The following is a 22,706-nucleotide window of genomic DNA, read 5'->3' on the forward strand; positions in this document are numbered from 1 at the left end:
GGGACTGAAAGTACCAAATATTTATAAGATACAGTTTTCCTTCTGCTGTTAGAAACAGTTATGAAATACAGCTTAGCCAAAAAATTCAGCACTGTCTTAGTTATCTAGTGCTGCTATAACAGAAATACCACAAATGAATAGCTTTAGCAAACGAATCTTCTGTCACAGTTTAGGAGGCTAGAAGTCTGAATTCAGGGCGCCAGCTCTAGGGGAAGGCTTTTATCTCTGTTGGCTCTGGGGGAAGTCCTTGTGACCTTTCAAGATCTGTGGGCCCCGATGTTCCTTGGAGATCTCAATGTGTCCTGGCGTCAGTCTTCTCCTGGGTCTAGGAGGTTCTTAGCTCAGGGACCCCAGGTCCAAGGGATGTGCTTTGCTCCCACCTCTTCTTTCTTGGCAGTAATCCTTCACCTCTCTGCTCACTTCTTTCTCCTTTTATCACTTATAAGAGAAAAGATGTGACTCAAGCAAGGCTGTGACTCAAGATATACCCCACACTGATCCTACCTCATTAACATATAGAGGTTAGGATTTACAACTCATCACAAAATGAAGGGTAATTTCATTAGATCACAAAATAGAAGACAACCAGGCAATACTAGAAATCATGGCCTAGTCAAGTTGACACATATTTTGGGGGGACACAGTTCAGTCCATGATACTGACTGATCTCTCCCTTAGGTCCCTACAGTGTTCAAGGTCACAGGGTCAAAATATACCAGCCAGAGGGGGAAGAAGGTTGGCTCTACGGTGTTGTAAGCCATCAGGACTCCATCACTCGTCTTATGGAGGTATCAGTAACTGAGGTGAGGTCTATGTTATTTGGTTTAAGGTCCACCCATCCCTTTCCAGAGAGTGGTGTAGAAAAAAGGAACATTTAAGTATGTGTAAGATTTGAATTCTATTCTTGGCTCCATCTCTTAATGGTTGTATGACATTAAGATAAGCAGTTCAACTTTCTGAACTTCAGTTTCTCATCTATAAGTTTGAGGTAATTATATAAACCCTTGCTGTCTTAACAGTACAGTTTTGGGGCCTGACATAATGTATTTGAAAGTGCTTTGAAACCTGTAAAACAATATAAAAATATAAGCTGGTATTATCCTTATTTTATCTCATATTCATAAAGGTTAATAGTTAAAAGACTAGTCAGCAATTGCTTCTGTAATACTTCTACCCCTCTCCCTTAGGTGCTGGAAAAAAATGAATTGTTTCTAATGAAATAAATAGAAAGAGTGTAGTAACTAGAGATACCTGGAGAATTGTCTAGGAAAAACAGTAGATGAGTGTTTTGAGGCAAACCAGTATGTATTTATGGTATCTTCAAATTGATTTCAGACTTTCCCTTAGCAGTCATAGGTAATATAAGCATAAAAGTTTTTATTTATTTATGTCTTTATTGAGTTTTTAAGAAGTTATTAAAGTAATCTTAATTTAAAAAATTTCAAACAATGTATGTGTGTATAAAGTAGATATTGCAAGCCAACCCTTCCCTTAGGCAAATATCACTCCCCAGTGGTAACCACCATTAACAGTTTGGTATGTATCTCATATACTCATATTCCAGATACTTTCTCTGGATGTCTATGTAATATATGATAATATTTGTGTTATCTGTTTATATGATATATAATTATATGAATCACACTTTAGTAGCATATAAATACGTAGAGTTCTTTAATTTACCTTTTTAACTTAATTGTATACTACAAACATCTTTCTATGTAAGTATAGAGATCTGCCTCATCTCTGTTAAATAGATTCATAATATTCTACTTAATGAATGTATCATAACTGGTTTGACCTAATGTTGGTAGACCTTTAAATCATGGCCAGTATTTCCACTAATACAAATAATACCACAGTATATATTCTTAAGTATATATAATTGTGCACTGTTTCACATTATTTATTAAAATAAATTCCTGGATGTTTCTGCTAGTCAAAGGATATGCTTATTACATTTGATACTTTCTGTCAAATGAGCTCCCTTCCCCAAAGTTTTTATTCTTTGATAGTAGAGCAGTACTTTCAGTGATTATTGACTCTGAAGGCTTTTGGTTTCCATAGTATACAAAATAGAAAGGTTCTAGAAATGTAAAATTTAAAATTAACATCCCTAAAAGAGACATTGGGAGTTGAGCTCAAATCTTTTGTTCATCATTTAACAAATATTTGAATATTCACTGTAGTCCAGATCTTATTTCAGGTGTTACTGTTACAGCAGTGAATGAGATGGTAGAAATTTCTGTTCTCGTGGAGCTTTCATTCTAATGGGGGAGTAGAGACAATTGCACAGATTAGAAAAATACATAATTATGTCTTTGGTGGACAAGCCTTTAAATGTCTTTTTCCTCTTTTGTATATTCTTTGCTATCCTGCTCCTATCCTAGAGTGGTGAGATCAAGTCAGTGGATCCCAGGCTGATCCATGTGATGCTGATGGACAACTCGACGCCTCAGAGCGAGGTACAGTAATGAGCTGAGTCTTTGAGTAAACTCATGAGCTTACACTATCTTGTTTTGTAGATTTCTCTATTAGTGTGTTATCCATAAATCCCTTTGGGTTTTAGCTTTAGCCAGTCTACATTTCTTGCCTTCTCCATGGTCTGTCCAGTTGAAGGATGATAGTTTCAAGAGAGAGACCTGTCTGCTGAGCAAACTTTTTTAATCATGGCTATGTTCCCTAGTGGTTTTTAAAATCCAAGGCCTGACTGTTTCTTCTTAACATTCTTTCAGGACAGGTATATTTGAAAGATACAGTAGACAGTGAAAGCTGTAATAAACAGTGGTAGTACTCGTGACCTATCCAGGAACAAGCAATGGAACAAAAACTACATCCTCTTCTTCTTTCCATTAGGTGGTAGTGAGCTCCAAGGGAGTCTGTATTTTGTATTCTCAGGAGGAATCAAATTCTGGGAGGTGCCTAGTTCAGTGCTCAGCACACAGTGGACTACTCTGTAATTATTGTGAACCAGGCCAACTCTTGGTTTATTCAAAATTATCATAGCAAAAAAAAAATTACATTATAAATCAGTACTTGAACCAATCAATGAATTCTGTGTGCGTTTCCTTCAAATTAAAGCCAGCTGCCTACATATTCCTTGTAGTATTTTAACACCTCTGTGATATTGTTGCCTTGACCACTCCCACTAAGATTACCATCCTTTCTTCTTTATCTAGTCATGCTTGACTTGATAAAAACAAAATCAGTGTGGGAACAGAAGAATCGGGGAAAACTTAATAGCTTTTCACTATGATATTGTTGTTGTTAGCTGTCATTGAGTCAGCTCCAACTCATGGTGACTTCGTGTATAACAGAACAAAAGATTGCCTGGTCCTGTAGGATATGTCTCTTGACTGGTTGTATGACTGAAAACACCTGTTACTCTGATAGTGTTTGAGGACCCTTTTTATAGTCTTTTCTTTATTTCATTCATTCATTCAGCACCTATCATATGCCAGGTACTGCTCAGCTGGCCAGATAGTACTGCTGTGTCCTAGGCCACCTGCTCAGCAGCAGTAGGAAATGCATATATCAGTGATGCTTAGGTAATAATGGTAGGAGGTTGCTATGAGCCAGGTTCTGCAAGTTGGCTGACTGAGTTAGAGGTGGGATCTGTGGTTTTCAGCAGCAAATGTTGGTTCTTCACTTTTCAGTTTTGTCATGATGTGACTTTCTTCATGGCCAGCAAAATACAGTGAAACTTGTTAGAGCCAAAACTTGACAGGACTGCCTTGTTTTTCTGGGTCTCACAAGTTTTCCGCTTTTGACAGGGTGCAGTCTTACCACTTTTCTGTTGCTCTCTATTAGTGGAAAATATGTATATTTTCCTTCTCTGAAAGGTTTTCGCCTTATACAGGTTCCGGCTTTTGCAGGTTTTACTGTACAATTATGATGACAGTTCTGCCAACTTTTACAATAACTCAGACCCATTATCACCTCAACTCCTTTAAGTGTGAGTATGGAAGAGTAAACACAAAAAGAAGGAGAAATTTCACTGATAGCACTTCTGTAATTCACAACACTGAAAACTGGTGGTAGTAGAGGTTAAGAAAAGGATAAAAAATTTTAAAAGCAGATCAAATGTAAAAAATGCTCAGCAAATAGGAACAGTTCTTGAATGAAATATTTAGAAACTTAGATAATATTACCAGAAATGGGGAAACGAAAGTAAATCTAGAGCTTTGATTATAGAAGGAAATTAACGGAGAAAAGATGGAAATGAAGGCGACAAAAAAAATTGAAAAATGTAGAAACTAGGAGTGGCAAGACAAAATATAAAATTTGAAAAAATTTCAATTTTAGCAGTTATCAATAAAGACATCAGTGTATACAAAGAATCTATAAACATTTAAGGGTAGTAAGAGTCTATTATTTAAGTTGATAAATACTAATGGCTAAATAACTGTATGTCACTAGCTTATTACTATACCAATACATTTTATCTGAATAAAAGGTAAAAACAATACTTGTTTCGTGGTGAGATATACAGACTAAGAATGTTCCCGATGTAACATAAGTCCTTGCTGCATAAAGATTGCGAGAGAGAACGGTAGATGTATCTGCTGCTCTCTTCCCCTCACCCTTCTCAGGGAAGGAATTTATTTAGAGATGGCAATTGTTCTTCTAATCCTGTATCTTCTTAGGTTGCTTGATTTCTCAAATAAGGTACAAGTAAGATTTTATGAAATCTGCTGAAATTACTGGAAGAGATAACAGATTTGGCAGTTGGACATCTGGTAGCCTGTTTTTTTTGTTGTTGTTTTTTAAATTTTTTCCCTATGCCTAATGCTTTGAAATAAGGTCTGGAGATTGTTTGAGTCTTTATAGTGCTTTAAGAGCAATTCAAACCTGTCTCTGCTTGGCTCACTTTTCCTTTGGTCACAGACTTAAAAATGTTGGTTTTCCCATTTTTTAAGTTATCACCAGTTTTTAGTGATTTCTGGGTAGAGGCAATATTCATATTTCAGTACTTGAAAAGCGGGTTTCTGTCAAACAAGGAGATAAGTATGTAATAAAGAGAATTTTTTAATCAAGAGGCAAATGAGCTGCCAGCCTAGAAGTTTTTAGATTTTTTGCTCTAGCAGTCTACACAAAATTTTATTCAGGGGAAGGTTTGCCAAGTGAGTTAACCTCCACTAACCATTATCTTGAATGCGTGTGTGTGTATAAGTGAATTGAGTCATAGGAAGATTGCAACTTTTGAACAAAGGGAATGTCTTAGAGCTGGCATTAGCACTTGGAAATCTGTGCCTGGTTTGACTGCTTCTAGAGATGGGAAAGAGCTGATGGTTTATGGTTTTCACAGGACGGAAGGTCCCTCGTAATAAATCTTTTTTGAATTTTGTTTTGTAGGGGGGTACGTTAAAAGCAGTAAAATCTTCCAAAGGAAAGAAGAAGAGAGAGAGCATAGAGGGGAAAGATGGCCGGAGGAGGAAAAATGCTTCGGACTCTGGGTGTGACCCTGCATCAAAGAAATTAAAAGGAGACAGGGGTGAAGTAGACAGTAATGGGAGCGATGGAGGTGAGGCGAGCCGAGGGTCCTGGAAAGGAGGGAATGCCAGTGGAGAGCCAGGGCTGGATCAGAGGGCCAAGCAGCCACCGTCTACGTTTGTCCCCCAGATTAATCGCAACATTCGCTTTGCCACTTACACCAAAGAAAACGGCAGGACACTGGTGGTACAGGATGAACCTGTAGGTGGGGACACACCTGTACCTTTCACTCCATATTCTACAGCCACAGGTCAGACACCTTTGGCCCCAGAGGTGGGTGGAGCTGAAAACAAAGAGGCAGGAAAAACACTGGAACAAGTTGGACAGGGCATGGTGGCTTCAACAGCTGTGGTCACTACCGCCAGCTCCACCCCAGCCACGGTGAGGATCTCAGACACTGGCCTTGCAGCAGGGACTGGGCCGGAAAAACAGAAAGGCAGCCGGCCACAGGCCTCAGGAGAGGTGAGTTGCTACAGGGGCAGATTTGCAAGATGTACATTCCCTTTTATACCCTCACTTGTTGTTAATGCATCAGAAAGTGTCTGAAATGTCACAGGAAAGGAGTATTTCTGAGGTGTGCTTAAATTGTACGCTCTGACTAGGTTTTTACTGCTTGATGAGGTAACTCCTCTCTCACTGGGCAAATGTGTATATTTTAATAACTTTATCAGCTCTTTAAAGTCACCTGAACAATTGGGCTAATCAAAAACTGATTATACAACCCAATTTAATGAGATATTAAAATAGATCTGGTGGGGAATCTTTGTAATTCAATTATCTATTTAGTTCACCTAGTGACTGAGCCTCCACCAGGCCTTTAAGAGGCAAGGTTAATGAATTACAGTGTTGGTAATAGTGAACACTATAATTAAGGCTATGTGCTAGCTACCATTACCAGCCCCTATTTTAAGTTCATTTTCTATATTTTCTCTTGAGGCTGGGTTTCTTTATGATTTCATATGGCCATAAAAGTCTGTGGGTTTTTTTCTTTTTTTCGCTCTTTCCTCTAACTTCATCTTTTTAGGCCTTACCTGAAAAAGTTTGATGGAATTAATCACAATAGTATCTAGTTTACAATATTCTTTATCAGCTGTGCATATATTGTTATTAAAATGGAACTATTTTTAAACACAAGTTGACATCAAATTGACTTCCCAGTCCAAATTTGAAACAATATCAAAATCAGTTACATAGCCTTTGCCTTATTTTGGCTACCAGAGTATGATTTATGATGCTAGTCATATTTTTTTTTTTCTCCACACTGGCTGTTAACTCAAGCTGGAGTATGAAATACAAAGATGAAATGCTTAGTGAATTTTTTAAAATTATGTATAAGAAACTACTGTGTGCTAAGTACTGTATATTACAAATAAGGAATTGATATCCCTATTTGAAGGAGCTCTCATATCCTAAAATGGAATCATTTTAGGTATAACAATACCAGATAAAGCTGCATATACATTTCATCTGACTTCTTCCCTTCCCCAGCAAATGCACAATTTGTTAATTCCTGGTATGCAGGGATTGGGGCGGGAGCAGGGGCCTGCAAATGCAAATTTCACACTGTTCTTGGTTTGTCCTCTGTTAGTTGACCAGCATTCCCAAGAAAACCAGTTGAGGATCTTAGTGGATTTCTAGTGTGTGTAAGCCATCAGACTGCCTGAATTATTTAAAATAAACTTGCAGTCAAAGGCAGTGTGAATGTAAATGTGGATTATAAAATAGACCAAATTTTTGTATGCTACAAAAAGAGATCCACTGAATGCTCTTATTCTCTGAGTAGCAAAAGCTGAATAGATGCAAAGGGCATTTTCCAAAGAGGTTGGAGAAATTTCTGTGACTGTGTCAGTCATTTTGCTGATGTTTCAGCCTAGGTCTTCTCTTGGGATATGATTTTAAAGCACAGAAATGGATGTTTCCACTATGGTGCCAAATATTAAATGGGAACATAGCCATCAGAAAACTTTTTGCCCTAAAAACTGAGTTAATACCAGTTTATCATCACTTTCTTATGAGAAAAGGATTTGGAATTCAGTCATTTGAAGGAAAATGAAAGACCATGCAAACTATTTTTCATGTATGTGTGTATTTTTAAAAGGTAGCCAACTTTAGTAGTGAACCATGAGCTACCCATGCTGGTTCCTTGCAGTCATGCAGGTGTAAAGGATCATGGCCAAATCTTACTAGTGAAACAACACCAGAGTGTCAGGGCTCCGTCTATTCTCTTCTTTTTTGTAGGAAAGGGATTTAAACCAATGATTACTGGTTAGTGTGAAGGAAAAGAAAAATGAGCTTTAATTTTTTAACACTAAAATGGCCTGAAGCAGTCTCTGCTGCAAATGTCTGTTGTAGGCAAGCCACAGATGTCCTAGCTGGTGCCTTTGCCTCCGTGTAGTCCTCAAAGAGAGTTCTAATGTAGATTCCTCTTGCATATTTAAAGAATAGCTTAAATAAATTGAAACTCCTCATTTTTAAACAACAGACCTTTTGTTTATCTGGAATATATATATTTTTAGTTGTTGTAAAATTTACAACTTTAACCATTTTAAGGAGTATAATTCAAGTGACATTTAGTGTACAACAGTGTTCAGCCATCACTACTAGTCAGTTCTAGATCTTTTTCACCACCCCGAAAGGAAACCTCATGCCCATTAAACAGTCACAGAATAATTTTCATTTCCAATGTTTGTTTTAAAGTGAATATTTTGCAATATCATCCCCTACCTCTTGGAAGTCATTATTATTATTTTTACAATCTGTGGTTTGTAAGTCAAGTGCTAGTTTTATTAACAAGTATTAAGTAAGGGCTCATATCTACATCTAGGTGTTTTTCTCTGTATGTTTATGGGTGTGTAATATAGATATGAAAGTGCTCACACCCCTTATACACATAATCATCACATGTAAAAGTTAATATTGTCAAGGTAAAAGAATGAAAGGAAAATGTTTTATCATTTCCACTTTGTTATGCTGAATGTTTTTGTTTGGTGGGTATGCCAGTAGATAAACACTTTTCCCCTTTGGAGGCTTGGTAGATCCTAATGCTAACAAAACGGCTTAGTAAACATCTTGTTTTTTTAAGTGAGCATCTGTAGTACTAACTTTAATTGCAACAGATTTGTTCAACTTTTAGGTGAACTTAGACTCATAGATGGCCAAGTTCCAAAGGGTCTATCTTGGACAGTTCTGGACTAATAAAGATAATACTTTTAATTACAATGGACTTGTGATAGGACTGAAATCACTTTGTAAAACGGGCAATTTGCAGTAGCTTAAATAAATAAAAACTTTAACAATAGCCCCAAAAGTCATTGAGGTGGATTAATATTACAAGGGTCACTAGTTATATTTCAAAGTAAAAGTTAATATCTGTTCAAGAACCCTTTTTTCCGGTTTCTTGGTACTAAGAAGCCTACACAGCCTCCTGGCACTATGTGAACCAACTGGCCAACAACCAAGGGGGTGGCAGGATGACTGACATCCTGCTCTCTCTGGTTCACCTTGCTAAATGTTCCTACTGTGTGGTCTGTGGCAGGTTTCTTCCCCAGTGCTGGCGAAATCCAGTTATAAGAGCCGTTCCATAGAGTTATAGGAAAGAAAAGTTGGTTGACCCCCAAGAAATATTGATCTAATGACCACTTAGCTCTAAGAAAGAGATCTAAGACTGTCCTGAAAAGCCAGCATCACTAACTCAGGCTATCTTCCTTCCAGAATTCAAGAAGTTCTATTCTGGCCTCTTCTGGATTTGGAACATCTCTCCCAAGTTCATCACAACCTTTGACTTTTGGAAGTGGAAGGAGCCAGTCCAATGGGGTTCTAGCTACAGAGAACAAACCTTTGGGCTTCTCTTTTGGCTGTAGCTCTACACCAGAGTCTCAGAAAGACTCTGATCTCTCCAAAAACTTGTTTTTTCAGTGCATGTCGCAAACTTTACCTACCAGTAACTACTTCACTACCGTTTCAGAGAGTTTGGCTGATGATTCCTCCAGCCGGGACTCTTTCAAACAAAGCCTTGAGAGCCTGAGCTCGGGCCTGTGTAAAAGCAGACCCGCTCTTGGAGCAGACACTAAGCCAGGCTCTAAGGCTGGCAGCTCTGTGGACCGGAAAGTGCCTGCAGAGTCCATGCCCACCCTCACACCAGCCTTCCCACGGAGCCTCCTAAATACTCGCACACCAGAGAGTCATGAAAATCTATTTTTACAGCCCCCCAAATTATCCCGAGAAGAGCCCTCTAACCCTTTCCTGGCATTTGTGGAGAAAGTCGAACATAGCCCTTTCAGCAGCTTTGCATCTCAGGCATCAGGTGGCTCTTCTTCTGCTAACACTGTCACCTCCAAGGCAGCACCCAGCTGGCCTGAGTCTCACTCCTCTGCAGATTCAGCATCATTAGCTAAGAAGAAAACCCTCTTCATCACAACTGATTCCTCCAAGTTGGTGCCAGGTGTTCTAGGCTCAACTCTTACCACCGGAGGCCCAAGCCTCTCTGCCATGGGGAATGGCCGCTCCAGCTCGCCCACCAGCAGCCTCACCCAGCCCATTGAAATGCCTACTCTCTCCTCCAGCCCCACAGAGGAGAGGCCAACTGTGGGGCCTGGGCAGCAGGACAATCCCCTCCTCAAAACCTTTAGTACCGTCTTTGGCAGGCACTCAGGCGGCTTTCTGTCCTCTCCCGCAGATTTTTCACAGGAGAACAAAGCTCCTTTTGAAGCTGTGAAAAGGTTCTCACTGGATGAGCGAAGCTTGGCTTGCAGACAGGACTCAGACTCCAGCACCAACAGTGACCTGTCAGATTTGAGCGACTCTGAGGAGCAGCTGCAGGCCAAGACTGGCCTGAAGGGGATTCCAGAGCACCTAATGGGGAAACTGGGCCCCAATGGGGAGCGCAGTGCTGAGCTGTTGCTGGGCAAAGGCAAAGGGAAGCAGGCCCCCAAAGGCCGGCCTCGGACTGCCCCTCTGAAAGGTGATCCTGCTGGGGCTACACGTGGGCTTTGCCCTGGCGCTGGCCTCAAATACGTGCTGTGCTCTTGGGCAGCAGAAGCCCTCACTTTGATGGAAAGTTCTGTAATCTCATAGAATTACATAGCCAAAAGGGTCCAACAGAGACCCTTCATCAGACTTTCTGGTTCAGGGCAGGATTGCATCTAAACCAGCACTGTGAGAGGGATGTCTTTCCTCTGTAATGTTACTCTCACAAAGGAAGATCCTTGATCTTCCTTGGCAGTCCGTTATTTTTCTTCGGAAACTATTTCCTTGTGTTTAGCTCATACCTTTCTACTTTGCTTTGGCCCATCATTTTAATTTACTTAAAGGGAATGACTGAGTACTGATTTCCATTCTCACATAGCAGCCCTTTGTAGATTTGATGAAGCAAAGAGAATCACCCCTCAGTTTGCTCCTCTCTAGAACATATATTAGCACCTCTATCAAAAATCATTAACTCCTGTGGTATGAGATTATGGTGCACAATGTATAAGGGCAAGGGAGAAAGTTCTGTGGTAAAAGTAACTGCTGTGAATAGGAATTGGTGTCTTATGGGAGCCCAAAGGCCTTAATTAGTAAAACAGCCATATTCTGAGAGGCTAGAGGCAGGTGGTAACTACCTCTACTTTTCTTGGGTTTCACCATGCCCAGAGTTGTTTTGCTATAATGTGGCACTTCTCAAACAAATTCTCCATGATCCTTAGCTTCCGGTTGAAACCTCTTTCCTCCTTGCCTTCCCTTATCATCAGAGATGAGAACTCATGGGCACATGCCCAAGCAGTACAAGGAAGAATGGCCCACGACAGGACAGGTGTCTGTCTCCAAGAGGATCGTGTTATCAAGCCCCATTTATATGTCTCATGACCAGCCTTTTCTCCTCCCTCCCTTGCCACAGTTGGCCAATCAGTGCTGAAAGATGTGAGCAAAGTGAAGAAACTGAAGCAGTCCGGAGAGCCCTTTCTGCAGGACGGGTCATGCATCAATGTGGCCCCTCATCTGCACAAGTGCCGTGAGTGCCGCCTAGAGCGGTATCGGAAGTTTAAGGAACAGGAACAAGATGATTCCACTGTGGCTTGTCGCTTCTTTCACTTCCGGAGGTACCCAAACTCCCCTCTTTTCCTCTTTCCCAGTTTCCATTAGTGACACATAACTCCCACTCTTTCTCTGAAGCTGTAAACATGTCTCACCATCTTTCTCCTTGCCTTTTTTAACCCCATTGCTTTCAGAGTCTGTGCTAGGACTCGGCCATAGTAACCACTTAGTTGTTTGGATTGTGAAATGACATGTGGCTTTGTCCTTGGAGAACTGAAGTTGAGTAATCTCTGCCGCTAACCTCTGTGCAACACTGAGTTAGTTAGTCCTAACACGGGCTCCATTTGAAACCATTTTGTGTTATGGATCTGCCTGACCATTTACTCCTCCCCAGTGCTAGAGTAACTTTAGTCGTTTCAGAGAGAAGGGGGAAGTACAATTAGGAGATAATAATGTGAGAGTCTTTCAAACAGAACTGATGAAAATCCTGGGACTATCCCCTGCATTTACCAGACAACAGCTGTTTAGTCACTGTCCCTGTGCTGGATAAACTCAGAAGAGAAGTTTCTTCTAAACAATCTGCCAAGAATCTTTAATTTTTACAATAAAGAAAGCTAAGGAGTTTAGCCATTCAATGTCAATTCACTTAATGAGCAAATATTTATCAAGTTCATAATATGTGCCACCCATTGTTCTGGACATTGAGGATTCAGAAATGAGCAAACGCATCAAATTCCAGCCCTCAAGAGGTTTACGTTCAAGTTGGGGAGTCAGACAGTAGATGAGGGGAAAAAAGTTAAATACATGTTATGCTGGCTAATAAATACTGTGAGAAAAGTAAAGGAAAGTGGATTGGGGGTAGTAGACCAGAGAGGCTACAGAACAGGCTGAGTAGATGAGATTTAAGTAATAATCTGAAAGACTTAGGGAGTGAACCATGCAGTTTTCTGGGAGAAAAGTATTTTAGGTAGAGGGAACAACAAGTACAACCATTCTGAAGCCAGAGTATTCTTGGTGCATTCGTGGAGCAATATGAGGCTAGGTTGGCCAGAACAAAGAGTATGCAAGGCAGGGGTTGGGGGAGTTGAGGTCAGAGAGGTAATGATGGGACCAGATTTTAAAGGTCTATTCTAAGGTCCTTGGCTTTTAAGCGGAATAAGAAGTCATTGGAGAAAAAAAAAAAGTCATTGAAGGTTTAGAGCTGATGAGTAACACTGATGAATATTTTAGAGGATCACTCTATCTTCTCGGGAATAGAATATATGGAGGCAAGGGCAAAAGCACAGGGAAGCTAGGAGACTGTTGAAATTATCCAGGTGAGAAATGATGGTGGCTTAGACCAGGGAGGTTGTGATGGAGGTGATAAGAAGTGGCTGGATTCTGGGTTATTTATTTTATTTTTTATTTTTTTCAAATTTAAAAAGTGAGCTCATTGGCTTGACCTGGAAGATATAGAAACATTGATGGCTTCAGGCTTGGAATGACCTATATGAGAGGTTGGCAAACTGTGGCCCACTGACCAAATCTGGTCCACCACCTGTTCTGTTTTAATTGCGGTAAATATATAGGTAACAACACATTTGCCTTTTCAACAGTCTTTACCTGTACAGTTCAGTAACATTAAGTGCACTCATCATGTTGCTCAACCATGATCTGGATATATTTTGAAGGTAGAGCCCACATGATTTTCTGATGGATTAGATGTATAATACGAAAGAAAGAAAGGAGTCAAGGATGATTCCGAGACTTTGGGCCCGAAAACTGGAAGAATGGGTTTGCCATTTACTGAAAAAGAGATTTTCGAGGGAAAGGCAGGTTTGGCGAGAAAATGGGGAATTTTCATTTGGGCATGTTAAATTTGAGATGCCTATTAGATTTCCAAATGGAAATGTTGAGAGGTGAAAAATAGCACCACCTCTAACTTCACAAGGCAGTCAAGAGAGAATCAAGATCAACATCAGCCCAAAGCTGATTCCTGTGAGGTGGAGGTCAAACATACCTCCTCTCTCCAACCTTTTTTACCAGTTCTGACACTAACCATCCCTCCCATGGCACTCTCTGCTTCTCAGCTGAGTTCAATAATTCATCGCAATAGCCAAACAGAACTCACAGAACATACTCATAGTTATGGGGTTTATTAGGGAAGTAATAGGTTACAATTCAGGATCAGAAACCTCTCAGGATACTGTTCTTCTGTCCAGACGGCTCATCAGCCATGCCCACAGACTGGACTCTCTCTCGGCTCTTAGCCCCTCAGCCCAGCCTCTGCCCTGCACAGGCAAGTGTTACAAAGCTCTTTAGTTCCTCCTATAAGTGCCCAGAGACACCCCACTCTGCCAATAAGCCTTGGCCCGAAGATGCTCAGCTCTCTTTGCTCTGTGAGTCAGGATACCTACTGTAGCTGTCTTGCCCTGTGGGCCAGGAAGCTCACTGTTCCATCTGGCACCAGTCTCCTCGTTCTGCTGCCACCGTTTCCCTGCTGCCACTTCTTGATGTCTCCAGTGTTATAGCTCTGTCTCCTGAGTCTAAAAGTTCTCAGAGCTGGAACGCTAAGTCCAGAGGACACACTCCACCCCAGTCTCTTCTTGGTGGTAGTAAGAACCCCCCTCTGCTCTGGGATTGGCCCTGCTTTTAAGCTTAATGGGATGGCAAAACTGACACTCCCCTACAAGGGTCCCATAAGCACCTTACTTGCATAGTCCCATCCAGTCATTTTGTGAGAGTCGCAAGACCATGAATGATTAGAAGGGCCATATTAAATAGTTCACGGTGCCACAAGAGGACAGCTAGATATACAATTCTAGAGTTAAGGGAAGAGGCTCAAGGTAGAGATATAAATTCGAAAGTCATTATCAAGTATTTAAAGCTGTGTGCCTTAGATCACCCAAGGAGTTAGAGTGTAGATAAAGAGCAGTGTCTTAGTCTGGGTTCTGTAGAGGAGCAAAACCAGTGAGAGGTGTGTATGTTTGTATACGCACATACACATATGTGTATCTATACATATATGTATATATGTGTACACATACATATATAAAGAGAGATTTACTTCAAGGAAATGGCTCATGCAGTTGTGGAGGCTGGCAAGTCCCAATCTGTAGGTCAGGCAGTAGGCTGGAGACCTCTGCTGTTTCACAGGATTGCAGGGGCTGGCGAACCAGAATCTCCGGGTCAGGCGGCAGGCTGAAGACTTCTGCAGGCTTACATGCCAGGAACTGGAGGTCAAGCAACAAGTGGAACACAGGGTCAAGAGAGCGAGAGCAATCGAGCAAGCTTTGCGAGAATATCCATTTATATACAGGGAGGAAGGCCACACCCCTAAGGAAACACCCCCTTTCAACTGATTAGCTGATTACAAGCATATCATAGAAGATGATTACATTTATTACATTATGGAAAAGTAACCAGTCCGGTGTCTGCCAAACCAGTGAAAATCATAGCTTCGCCAAGTTGACACATAACATTAACCATCATAAGCAGCAGTCCAAAGACTGAGTTCTTGAGGTCTCCAGCATTCAAGATGGGGAAGGTAAGGAACAAGTAGAGGAGACTGAGCCTGTGAGATAGTAAGAAAACCAAGGGAGTGAGGTATTCTGGAAGCCAGCTAAAGAAAGTATTTCCAGGAAGGAATAATGAACTATGTCAAATGCTGCTGGCGGATCATGTAAGAATAGAAGCGACCAATGATTTCAGAAGGCAGAATAACCTTGTCAAAAATAGTTTTGGTAGATTAGTGGGGAGAAACCTTGATTGGAGTGGATTAAGAGAAAATAAAAGGGAAAGGAACTGGCAACAACGAGTATAGACAACTCTTTCAAGGAACTTTGCTGCAATGAGCACGTAAATGGAGGAGTATGTGGGGCAGAGAGAATTTTTGAGGTAGAAATTATGACAAATTTAAATGCTGACAAGAATAACTCAGTAGGAAGGAAAATTGATGATGTACCAAAGAGGAGAGAAGTAGTGGAGGGATGTCTTTGAGTTGGATGAAAAGGATAGGATGTATAGATGGAGAAATTGGCATAGTAACAGGAGCTGAAATGGTGCACATGGGCCCAGTTGCAGGAAGGTATGGTAATGTGGTGATGGGAGCTTGTGTAAACTGTTTTCTAGCTCCTGTTTTCTTTGGAGAATAGGAAACAAAGTCTTCATGGGGGTTGTAATGTTAGAGGTTTGGAAAGAAAGGAAATGTTATAAAGCAGGCATCAAGGAAAGTGGGTACACCAGGAAACTGGACTGAGACTGCCAGGCAATATTAAGGATTCACCTGAGGTAGGTGGACATGAATTTAAAGTGTGACAGTGAGCATTTTTCTCTGGTCACGTTTAGTGGTGTGGAGTAGGTAGAGATAGAAACTGATAAGTAATTCTGGGGATATCTTATTAAGGAATTCATACATTCTACCCTGGTGATGTAGTGGATAAGAGTTCAGCTGCTAACCTAAAGGTCGGCCGTTCAAATCTACCAGCTGCTCCTTAGAAACCCTGTGGAGCAGTTCTACTCTGTCCTGTTGGGCCACTATGAGTCGAAACCAACTGGACAGCACCTAACAACAACAAAGTGTTAGCAAGTATTCCTATTCGTGTAGGATAGTGCGTAATGTGTTGGTCAAATGTGGTAAGTTTTTAACTCAATTCCTATTAAGTCTCATTTGATTTCTTTTAGGTCCTAAGATTTTAATTGTGTGTTAGTTTGCATGGCTGCTGCTATTTACCATGTATTTGACTGTCTACCTTCCCGTCTCAGGTTGATCTTCACTCGAAAGGGAGTACTCCGTGTGGAGGGGTTTTTGAGCCCCCAGCAAAGTGATCCTGATGCTATGAACCTGTGGATTCCTTCTTCCTCCCTAGCAGAAGGGATAGACCTAGAGACCTCAAAGTATATCCTGGCCAATGTCGGGGACCAGTTCTGCCAGCTTGTGATGTCCGAGAAGGAGGCCATGATGATGGTGGAGCCACACCGTAAGGCACCCTCTTGCTCGACTTTTGCACACTCCTAGTTGGAAACTCATTTTCTTTGATATAATGGGAGCTGTGGCAGAATGGCATTTTCTATGCATGAATTAAGACTGAAAAGGCCCCTGGGCAATATAAATGGTTTGCACTCGGCTGGTAACCAAAAAGTTGATGGTTCAAAAACCCCTGGCAACACTGCAGTAGAAGCAGGCCTGGCAATCTGCTTCTGTAAAGATTACAGCAAAGAAAACCCTGTAGAGTAATTCTGCTCTGTAACACATGGGGTCTCCTAAGTCACAAAACAACAACAATAACAAAATCAGCAATAAGACTGACAAGACTTCTCTTTGTAGAAATCTAAGTACTGGCTGAATCCCTAACCATATTCAGCAGACCTCATTGTTTCAGTCTTTGGCAATTAACAAACCCCAAAACACCTTCCCTGCTTGCCTTTCGTTTTTGTAGCACAGCTGTCATCACATTCATTTTGACCACCACTTCAGTTTGCTTTGAACCAATTTTTATTAGTAATTGATACTCTATGGATTGTAAACAGATCAAGTGCTACTGGGTGCCATGTTTCATACCTAGAACCTAGATTATTCATATGTATATAATATTTCCATTTCTGTGAGATACCATACCCTATTTCCAGACCAAAGAAAATTGTGCTGTGAAATGCCTCAGTTTCAAGGGGAAAGAAAAACCTTATTTTAAGCTCTCCAAGATTGAAAATTTTACAGTATCTTTTTTTTATGTTTTGTCCTTGTTTATTTAACCATACTTACATGGCTTAAAGCTATTTGGGAAGAGATGGAAAGAAACAACATATAGGCTGAGCATGATACTTAATTTTACAGCATCTTAAGTGGCAACATGTGGCATTCCTTCCATGTTGACACTAGGTTATATCCTGGTATTACCACAAGCCCTTGAAATATCATTATATTATAAATAATTTTACAGTTTATTTAGAAATATTAGAAATTCCATGTATTTGTTTCTTATGCAATTATAGAAACACTTCAGGATCTTCGAGTTCGATTTCTGGACAAAAAGACTGGAGTAAGGATCAGTGAATCTGGGGTCTTTTGCTGTTGGTTAGCATGGTCAGTGCTAACAATATTCATCTTCCTCTTTCAGAGAAAGTGGCATGGAAGCGAGCAGTGCGTGGTGTTCGGGAAATGTGTGATGTGTGTGAAACAACTCTTTTCAATATCCACTGGGTTTGTCGCAAATGCGGATTTGGGGTCTGCCTTGACTGTTACCGGCTCAGGAAAAGCCGTCCACGCAGTGGTAAGCAAATATCCTATGCAGTTCTAAAAGTAACTTGTAGATGTGTGTCAGTGGAGGTATGGGACATGGGAATTAAAGCAAGAGTGAGTTTGTGCCCCCACATTAGCTGCTTAGCTTTGTTCATCTTTGTTGTATTGTGAAGTCTTTCAATCACCAATACTAACTGGGAAGACTAAAACAAGCCAAGAAGGGTTATTCTTCATCTTCTCTTTGTTTGGCTTTTTTGTTATTTTTTTAAATAATAACGTTATTGAGATAATTCACATGCCATAGAACTCACTGTTTTAGAGCTTACAATCCAGTGATCTTTAATATATTCACAAGGTTGTGCCAGAATCCCTACTATCGTAATTCCAGAATATCTTCATCAGCCCGAAAAGAAACCCCATACCCGTTAGCAGTTACTCCCCATTCTCTACTCCCCCAGCCCTTGGTAGCCAGTAATCTGTTTTCTCTCTGTGGGCATTTGCCTATTTTGGACATTTTCATATAAATGAAATCATGCAATATGTGACCTTTTGTGTCTGGCTTCTTTCACTTAGCTAGTGAAGCTTTATCTTTGTTGTAGCACTTAGATCAGTACTTTATTCCTTTTTATTGCCAAATAACATTCCATTTTTTCTGTTCTTTCTGGAGTTTTTTGGGGGGGATATGGAGTTCACCACATTTTGTTTATCCGTTCATCAGTGGATGGATATTTGGGTTGTTTCCACTTCTTGGATATTATGAATAATACCATTATGAATATTTATGTACAGGTTTTTTGTTTTGTTTTATAAATAAAATAAAACTTTTTATGTAGAGATATTCAAAGGAGAAAACAAAATATGTACAGATTTTTGTGAGCATATGTTTTTAATTCTCTTAGATACATACCTAGAATGGAATTGCTGGGTCATATGGTAACTCTGGTGGCATGATGGTTAAGCACTTGGCTGCTAACTGAAGAAGGTTGGTGGTTCCAATCCACCAGTGGCTCTGCGGGAGAAAAGACCAGGCAGTCTGCTCCCATAAAGATTACTGCCTAGGAAACCCTATGGGGCAGTTCTGCTCTGTCATATAGGGTCGCTTTGAGTTGCAATTGACTTGACAGCACACAACAACAAAAATGGTAACTCTGGGTTTAACTTACTGAGAAACTAAACTGCAGCTATACCGTTTTACATTTCCGCAACCAGTGTATGAGGGCTCCAATTTTTCCACATCCTCACCAGCACATGTAATTATCTGTCTTTTTTATTATAGCTCTTATACTGGGAAACCCTGGTGGCGTAGTGATTAAGTGCTACGGCTGCTAACCAAAGGGTCGGCAGTTCGAATCTGCCGGGCACCCTTTGGAAACTATGGGGCGGTTCTACTCTGTCCTTTAGGGTTGCTATGAGTCAGAATCTACTCAACAGCACTGGGTTTTTTTACTGGGTGTGAAGTAACATTTCATTTTGGTTTTGGTTTGCATTTCCCTAATGGCTAATGATGTTGAGCATCTTTTCTTGTGCTTATTGGCCATTTGTAGATCTTTTTTGGAGAAATGTCTGTTCAAATCCTTTGCTTCCCTTGGCTCTTGCTTTATCTTATTATATGCCAAGAATCCTCCTTGCCTGTTGACTTTCTCTTTCTTCCCTCTTTAGAGAGACAGTGAAACCAGTATAACATAGTGGTTTAGAGCTTAGGGTATGGGGATTTGAAACCTACTGCCACATCTAACTATACCAACTATGGTATCTTAGGCTAGTTACCTAACCCCTCAGAGCCTCAGTGTCCTCATTTATAAAACAAAGATAATATCAGTACTTTCCCCACTACATTGTTGTGAGGATTAAATGAGATGATCTATGTAAAGTGGTTAGTACAGGGCCTAACACCCACTAGGTGCTTCATAAATGTTAGTTCTCAGAGTCTTCCACTCCAGCCCACAAAAGATTAACTGCTAAATGAATTGCTCTCCTGCCATAAAAAGGAAAACAAGACGAAATATATGAAATAATAACTTTCAGACATTGCACAACAGGGGACTGATTCCTGAGAGAAGGGAACAAAGTGAGTACTACAGCTGCCCCAGCTTGCTGTCTAGAGGCAATTTCTAGGCTGTAGCGCAGGGAAAGAGAACGAAAAGAGAGCTTAGCAACCTCCCTAAGTTGAGAAGACAGAGATCAGAATCCAGGAAATGTGAGGCATAGTACAGAAGTGGTAGGAGATGCACGGACCGAGAACACTGGAGATACGCAGTGATTCCCTCAGTTTTTTGTCTAAGTAGTAGTGAGCTGCCCGTGCATGAGAAAAAACTCCCCAAGATCCAGGAAAGAACTTTCGGAAGGTAATAGGTTAAATAATTTGGAGAACTCGTAAAGGGCTGGGAATAATTTGTACTCCCACCAGCCAGAACGTGAAGACATTGGGTAGAATCCAGAAGGGTCACATCTTAGCATAATAAGGATCGCTCCAGAGCCAGTTTGACAAAATGTAAAGCAGGCCTTGGAAGGATCAGACTGATCTGCAAGTTATTTAACTGTGCACCAGATGAAAAGCAAACATTTTTTAAAGGATTACAATAAAATCCAATACCCAGAAACGTAAAAGTCACAAAGTTCTGCATTCAGTCAAGGATTATCACGTATACAAAAAGCAGAAAAATATGGTCGATAAACTAGAAAAAGAAATCAGTTAAAATAAATCCAGAAATGACAGTAATGATGGAATCAGTAGAAAAGGAGTTTAAAGCAGCTGTCATACATTGTATAAGGGTATAATGAAAAACATGAACATGTGATAGAAATAGAAGATATACAAAAGACCAGAGGACATCTAGCTCAGTTGGCATCACATAGCCTATAAAGAAAATTTCTACATCCGACCGTGGTGAGTAGTATCTGGGGTCTTAAGAGCCTGAGAGCAGCCATTTAAGATACATCTATTGATTCCATCCTGGCTGGAGGAAAGGAGAATGAAGAAGACCAAAGACTCAATGAAAAGATCAGTCCAAGGGACTTATGGACCACAACTACCACAACCTCCACCAGACTGAGCCCAGAGCAGCTAGATGGTGCCAGGTTACCACCACCGACTACTCTAGCAGGGATCACAATAGAGAGTGAGAGCGAGAGAAAAATGTAGGACAAAATTCTAACTCACAAAAAAGACCAGACTTACTGGTCTGACAGAGACTGGAGAAACCCTTTTAACTTGGTACTGAAGTCACTCCTGTGGTTCCCTTTAGCCAAAGATTAGACAGACCCATAAAACAAACAATAATACACGTAGCTCAACTATGATATGAGATTAAATGGGCACACCAGCCCAGGGGCAAGGACGAGAAGGCAGGAGGGGAGGACAGGAAAGTAGGATGAATGGAATTAGGGAGCCCAAGGTTGAGAAGGGGGGGGTTGACACATTGCAGGGTTGGCAGCCAATGTCACAAAATAATTTGTGTTAACTGTTCAATGAGAAATTAATTTCCTATGTAAATGTTCACATAAATATAATTAAAAAATAAAAGTAAAATCACTGGAAAAAAAGTTATGCAAAAGACCCAATTGTTACTTCTAAAGATCAAGAATGTCTCAAAAATGACAGTGACAAAAACCACTGAATAAACAACAGATTAGACACTGCAGAACAAAAGAACAATGAATTTGAAGACATGGCAATAGAAACTATCCAAAATGAAGTACAGAGAGTAAAAAGACTTAAATTTTAAAAATGGAGAGTGCCTTAGTGAGCTGCACAAAATATCAGGCAATCTATCGAACATGTAATTGGAGTCCCAAAAATAAAGGTGAAAGGGGACTGAAAAAATACTTGAATAAAGACAAAAAAATTCCCAATTTGATGGAAACTGTAAATCCAAAAATCTAACAAGCTCAATGAACCCCAAGCAGAAGAAACATTAAGAAAGCTACACCAATGCACATCATAATCAAATTGCTGAAAACTAGTGATAAAGAGAAAATCTGAAAAGCACCCGGAAGAAAAAAGGCTACGTTACAGAGTAACAAAGATAAGAATGACTTGTCAGAAAACTCTACAGGTCAGAAGACAATGGAATGACATATTTAAAGTGCTGAATATAAAAAACCGATTAACCAAGAATTTAAAATAATGAAAATATCTTTTAAAAATTGGAAATGAAATACTTTTTCAGACCAAGAAAAGTTGATAGAATTAATCACCAGTAGATCTGTACTACAATAAATTTAAAGGAAGTTACTCAGAAGAAAATGATAGGATAATAGAAATTTTGGATTTATACAGAGGAATGAAGAATACCCTAAATGATATATATATGGCTAACAATAAAAGACCATTTTTTCTCATTTTTAATCTTTTTGAAAGATAATTGATTAAAGCAAAAAAAAAAAGCCGCATATTGTGCGTTTATAATACATGTAAAATTAGAATGTATAACAGTAGCACAAAGGAAAGGAGGAAGGAATGAAGGTATAGTTTTATAAGTTTTTATACCACTATATATGAAGTGTGGAAACCCTGGTGGCGTAGTGGTCAAGTGCTACGGCTGCTAACCAAAGAGTTGGCGGTTCGAATCCACCAGGTGCTCCTTGGAAACTCTATGGGGCAGTTCTACTCTGTCCTGTAGGGCACTGGGTTTGGTTTTTGTTTTTTATATACGAAGTAAAGGAGTTGTGCTGGTGCAGTGGTTAAGTGCTTGCCTGCTAACTGAAAGGTTGGCAGTTCGAACTCATCAGCCACTCTGCAACAGAAAGATGTGGCAGTCTGCTTCCATAAAGATTACAGCCTTGGAAACCCTATGGGGCAGCTCCGCTCTGTCTTATAAGGTCGCTATGAGTTGAAATCAACTCAAAAGCACACAACTACAACAACATATGTGAAGTGGTATAATATAAAAAAATTTATACTGTGAACTCTAGAGCAACCACTAAAAAAATAAGTACAGCTAATAAGCTAAAAGTGGAAATAAAATCCAATTTTAAAAAATTT

The 22,706-nt window shown here is 40.2% G+C and overlaps 1 protein-coding gene across 3 annotated transcripts in view; it reads left to right on the plus strand.

Annotated features, from left to right (window-relative positions):
* The window catches only part of KDM3B (lysine demethylase 3B), a 77,812-nt gene that overhangs the window by 27,391 nt on the left and 27,715 nt on the right, over window positions 1-22,706 (plus strand). For 2 of the 3 annotated variants that reach the window (XM_003404522.3, XM_010590970.3), the window contains exons 5-11: window positions 679-803; window positions 2,391-2,465; window positions 5,356-5,955; window positions 9,205-10,453; window positions 11,369-11,570; window positions 16,249-16,463; window positions 17,601-17,753. In XM_003404522.3, coding sequence (XP_003404570.1) covers window positions 679-803; window positions 2,391-2,465; window positions 5,356-5,955; window positions 9,205-10,453; window positions 11,369-11,570; window positions 16,249-16,463; window positions 17,601-17,753 — 2,619 coding nt within the window. The remainder of the gene's footprint in view (window positions 1-678; window positions 804-2,390; window positions 2,466-5,355; window positions 5,956-9,204; window positions 10,454-11,368; window positions 11,571-16,248; window positions 16,464-17,600; window positions 17,754-22,706) is intronic. The other variant, XM_023549407.2, reaches the window with a different exon arrangement.

Source organism: Loxodonta africana, chromosome 2, assembly GCF_030014295.1.
Source record: "Loxodonta africana isolate mLoxAfr1 chromosome 2, mLoxAfr1.hap2, whole genome shotgun sequence".
NCBI lineage: Eukaryota > Metazoa > Chordata > Mammalia > Proboscidea > Elephantidae > Loxodonta > Loxodonta africana.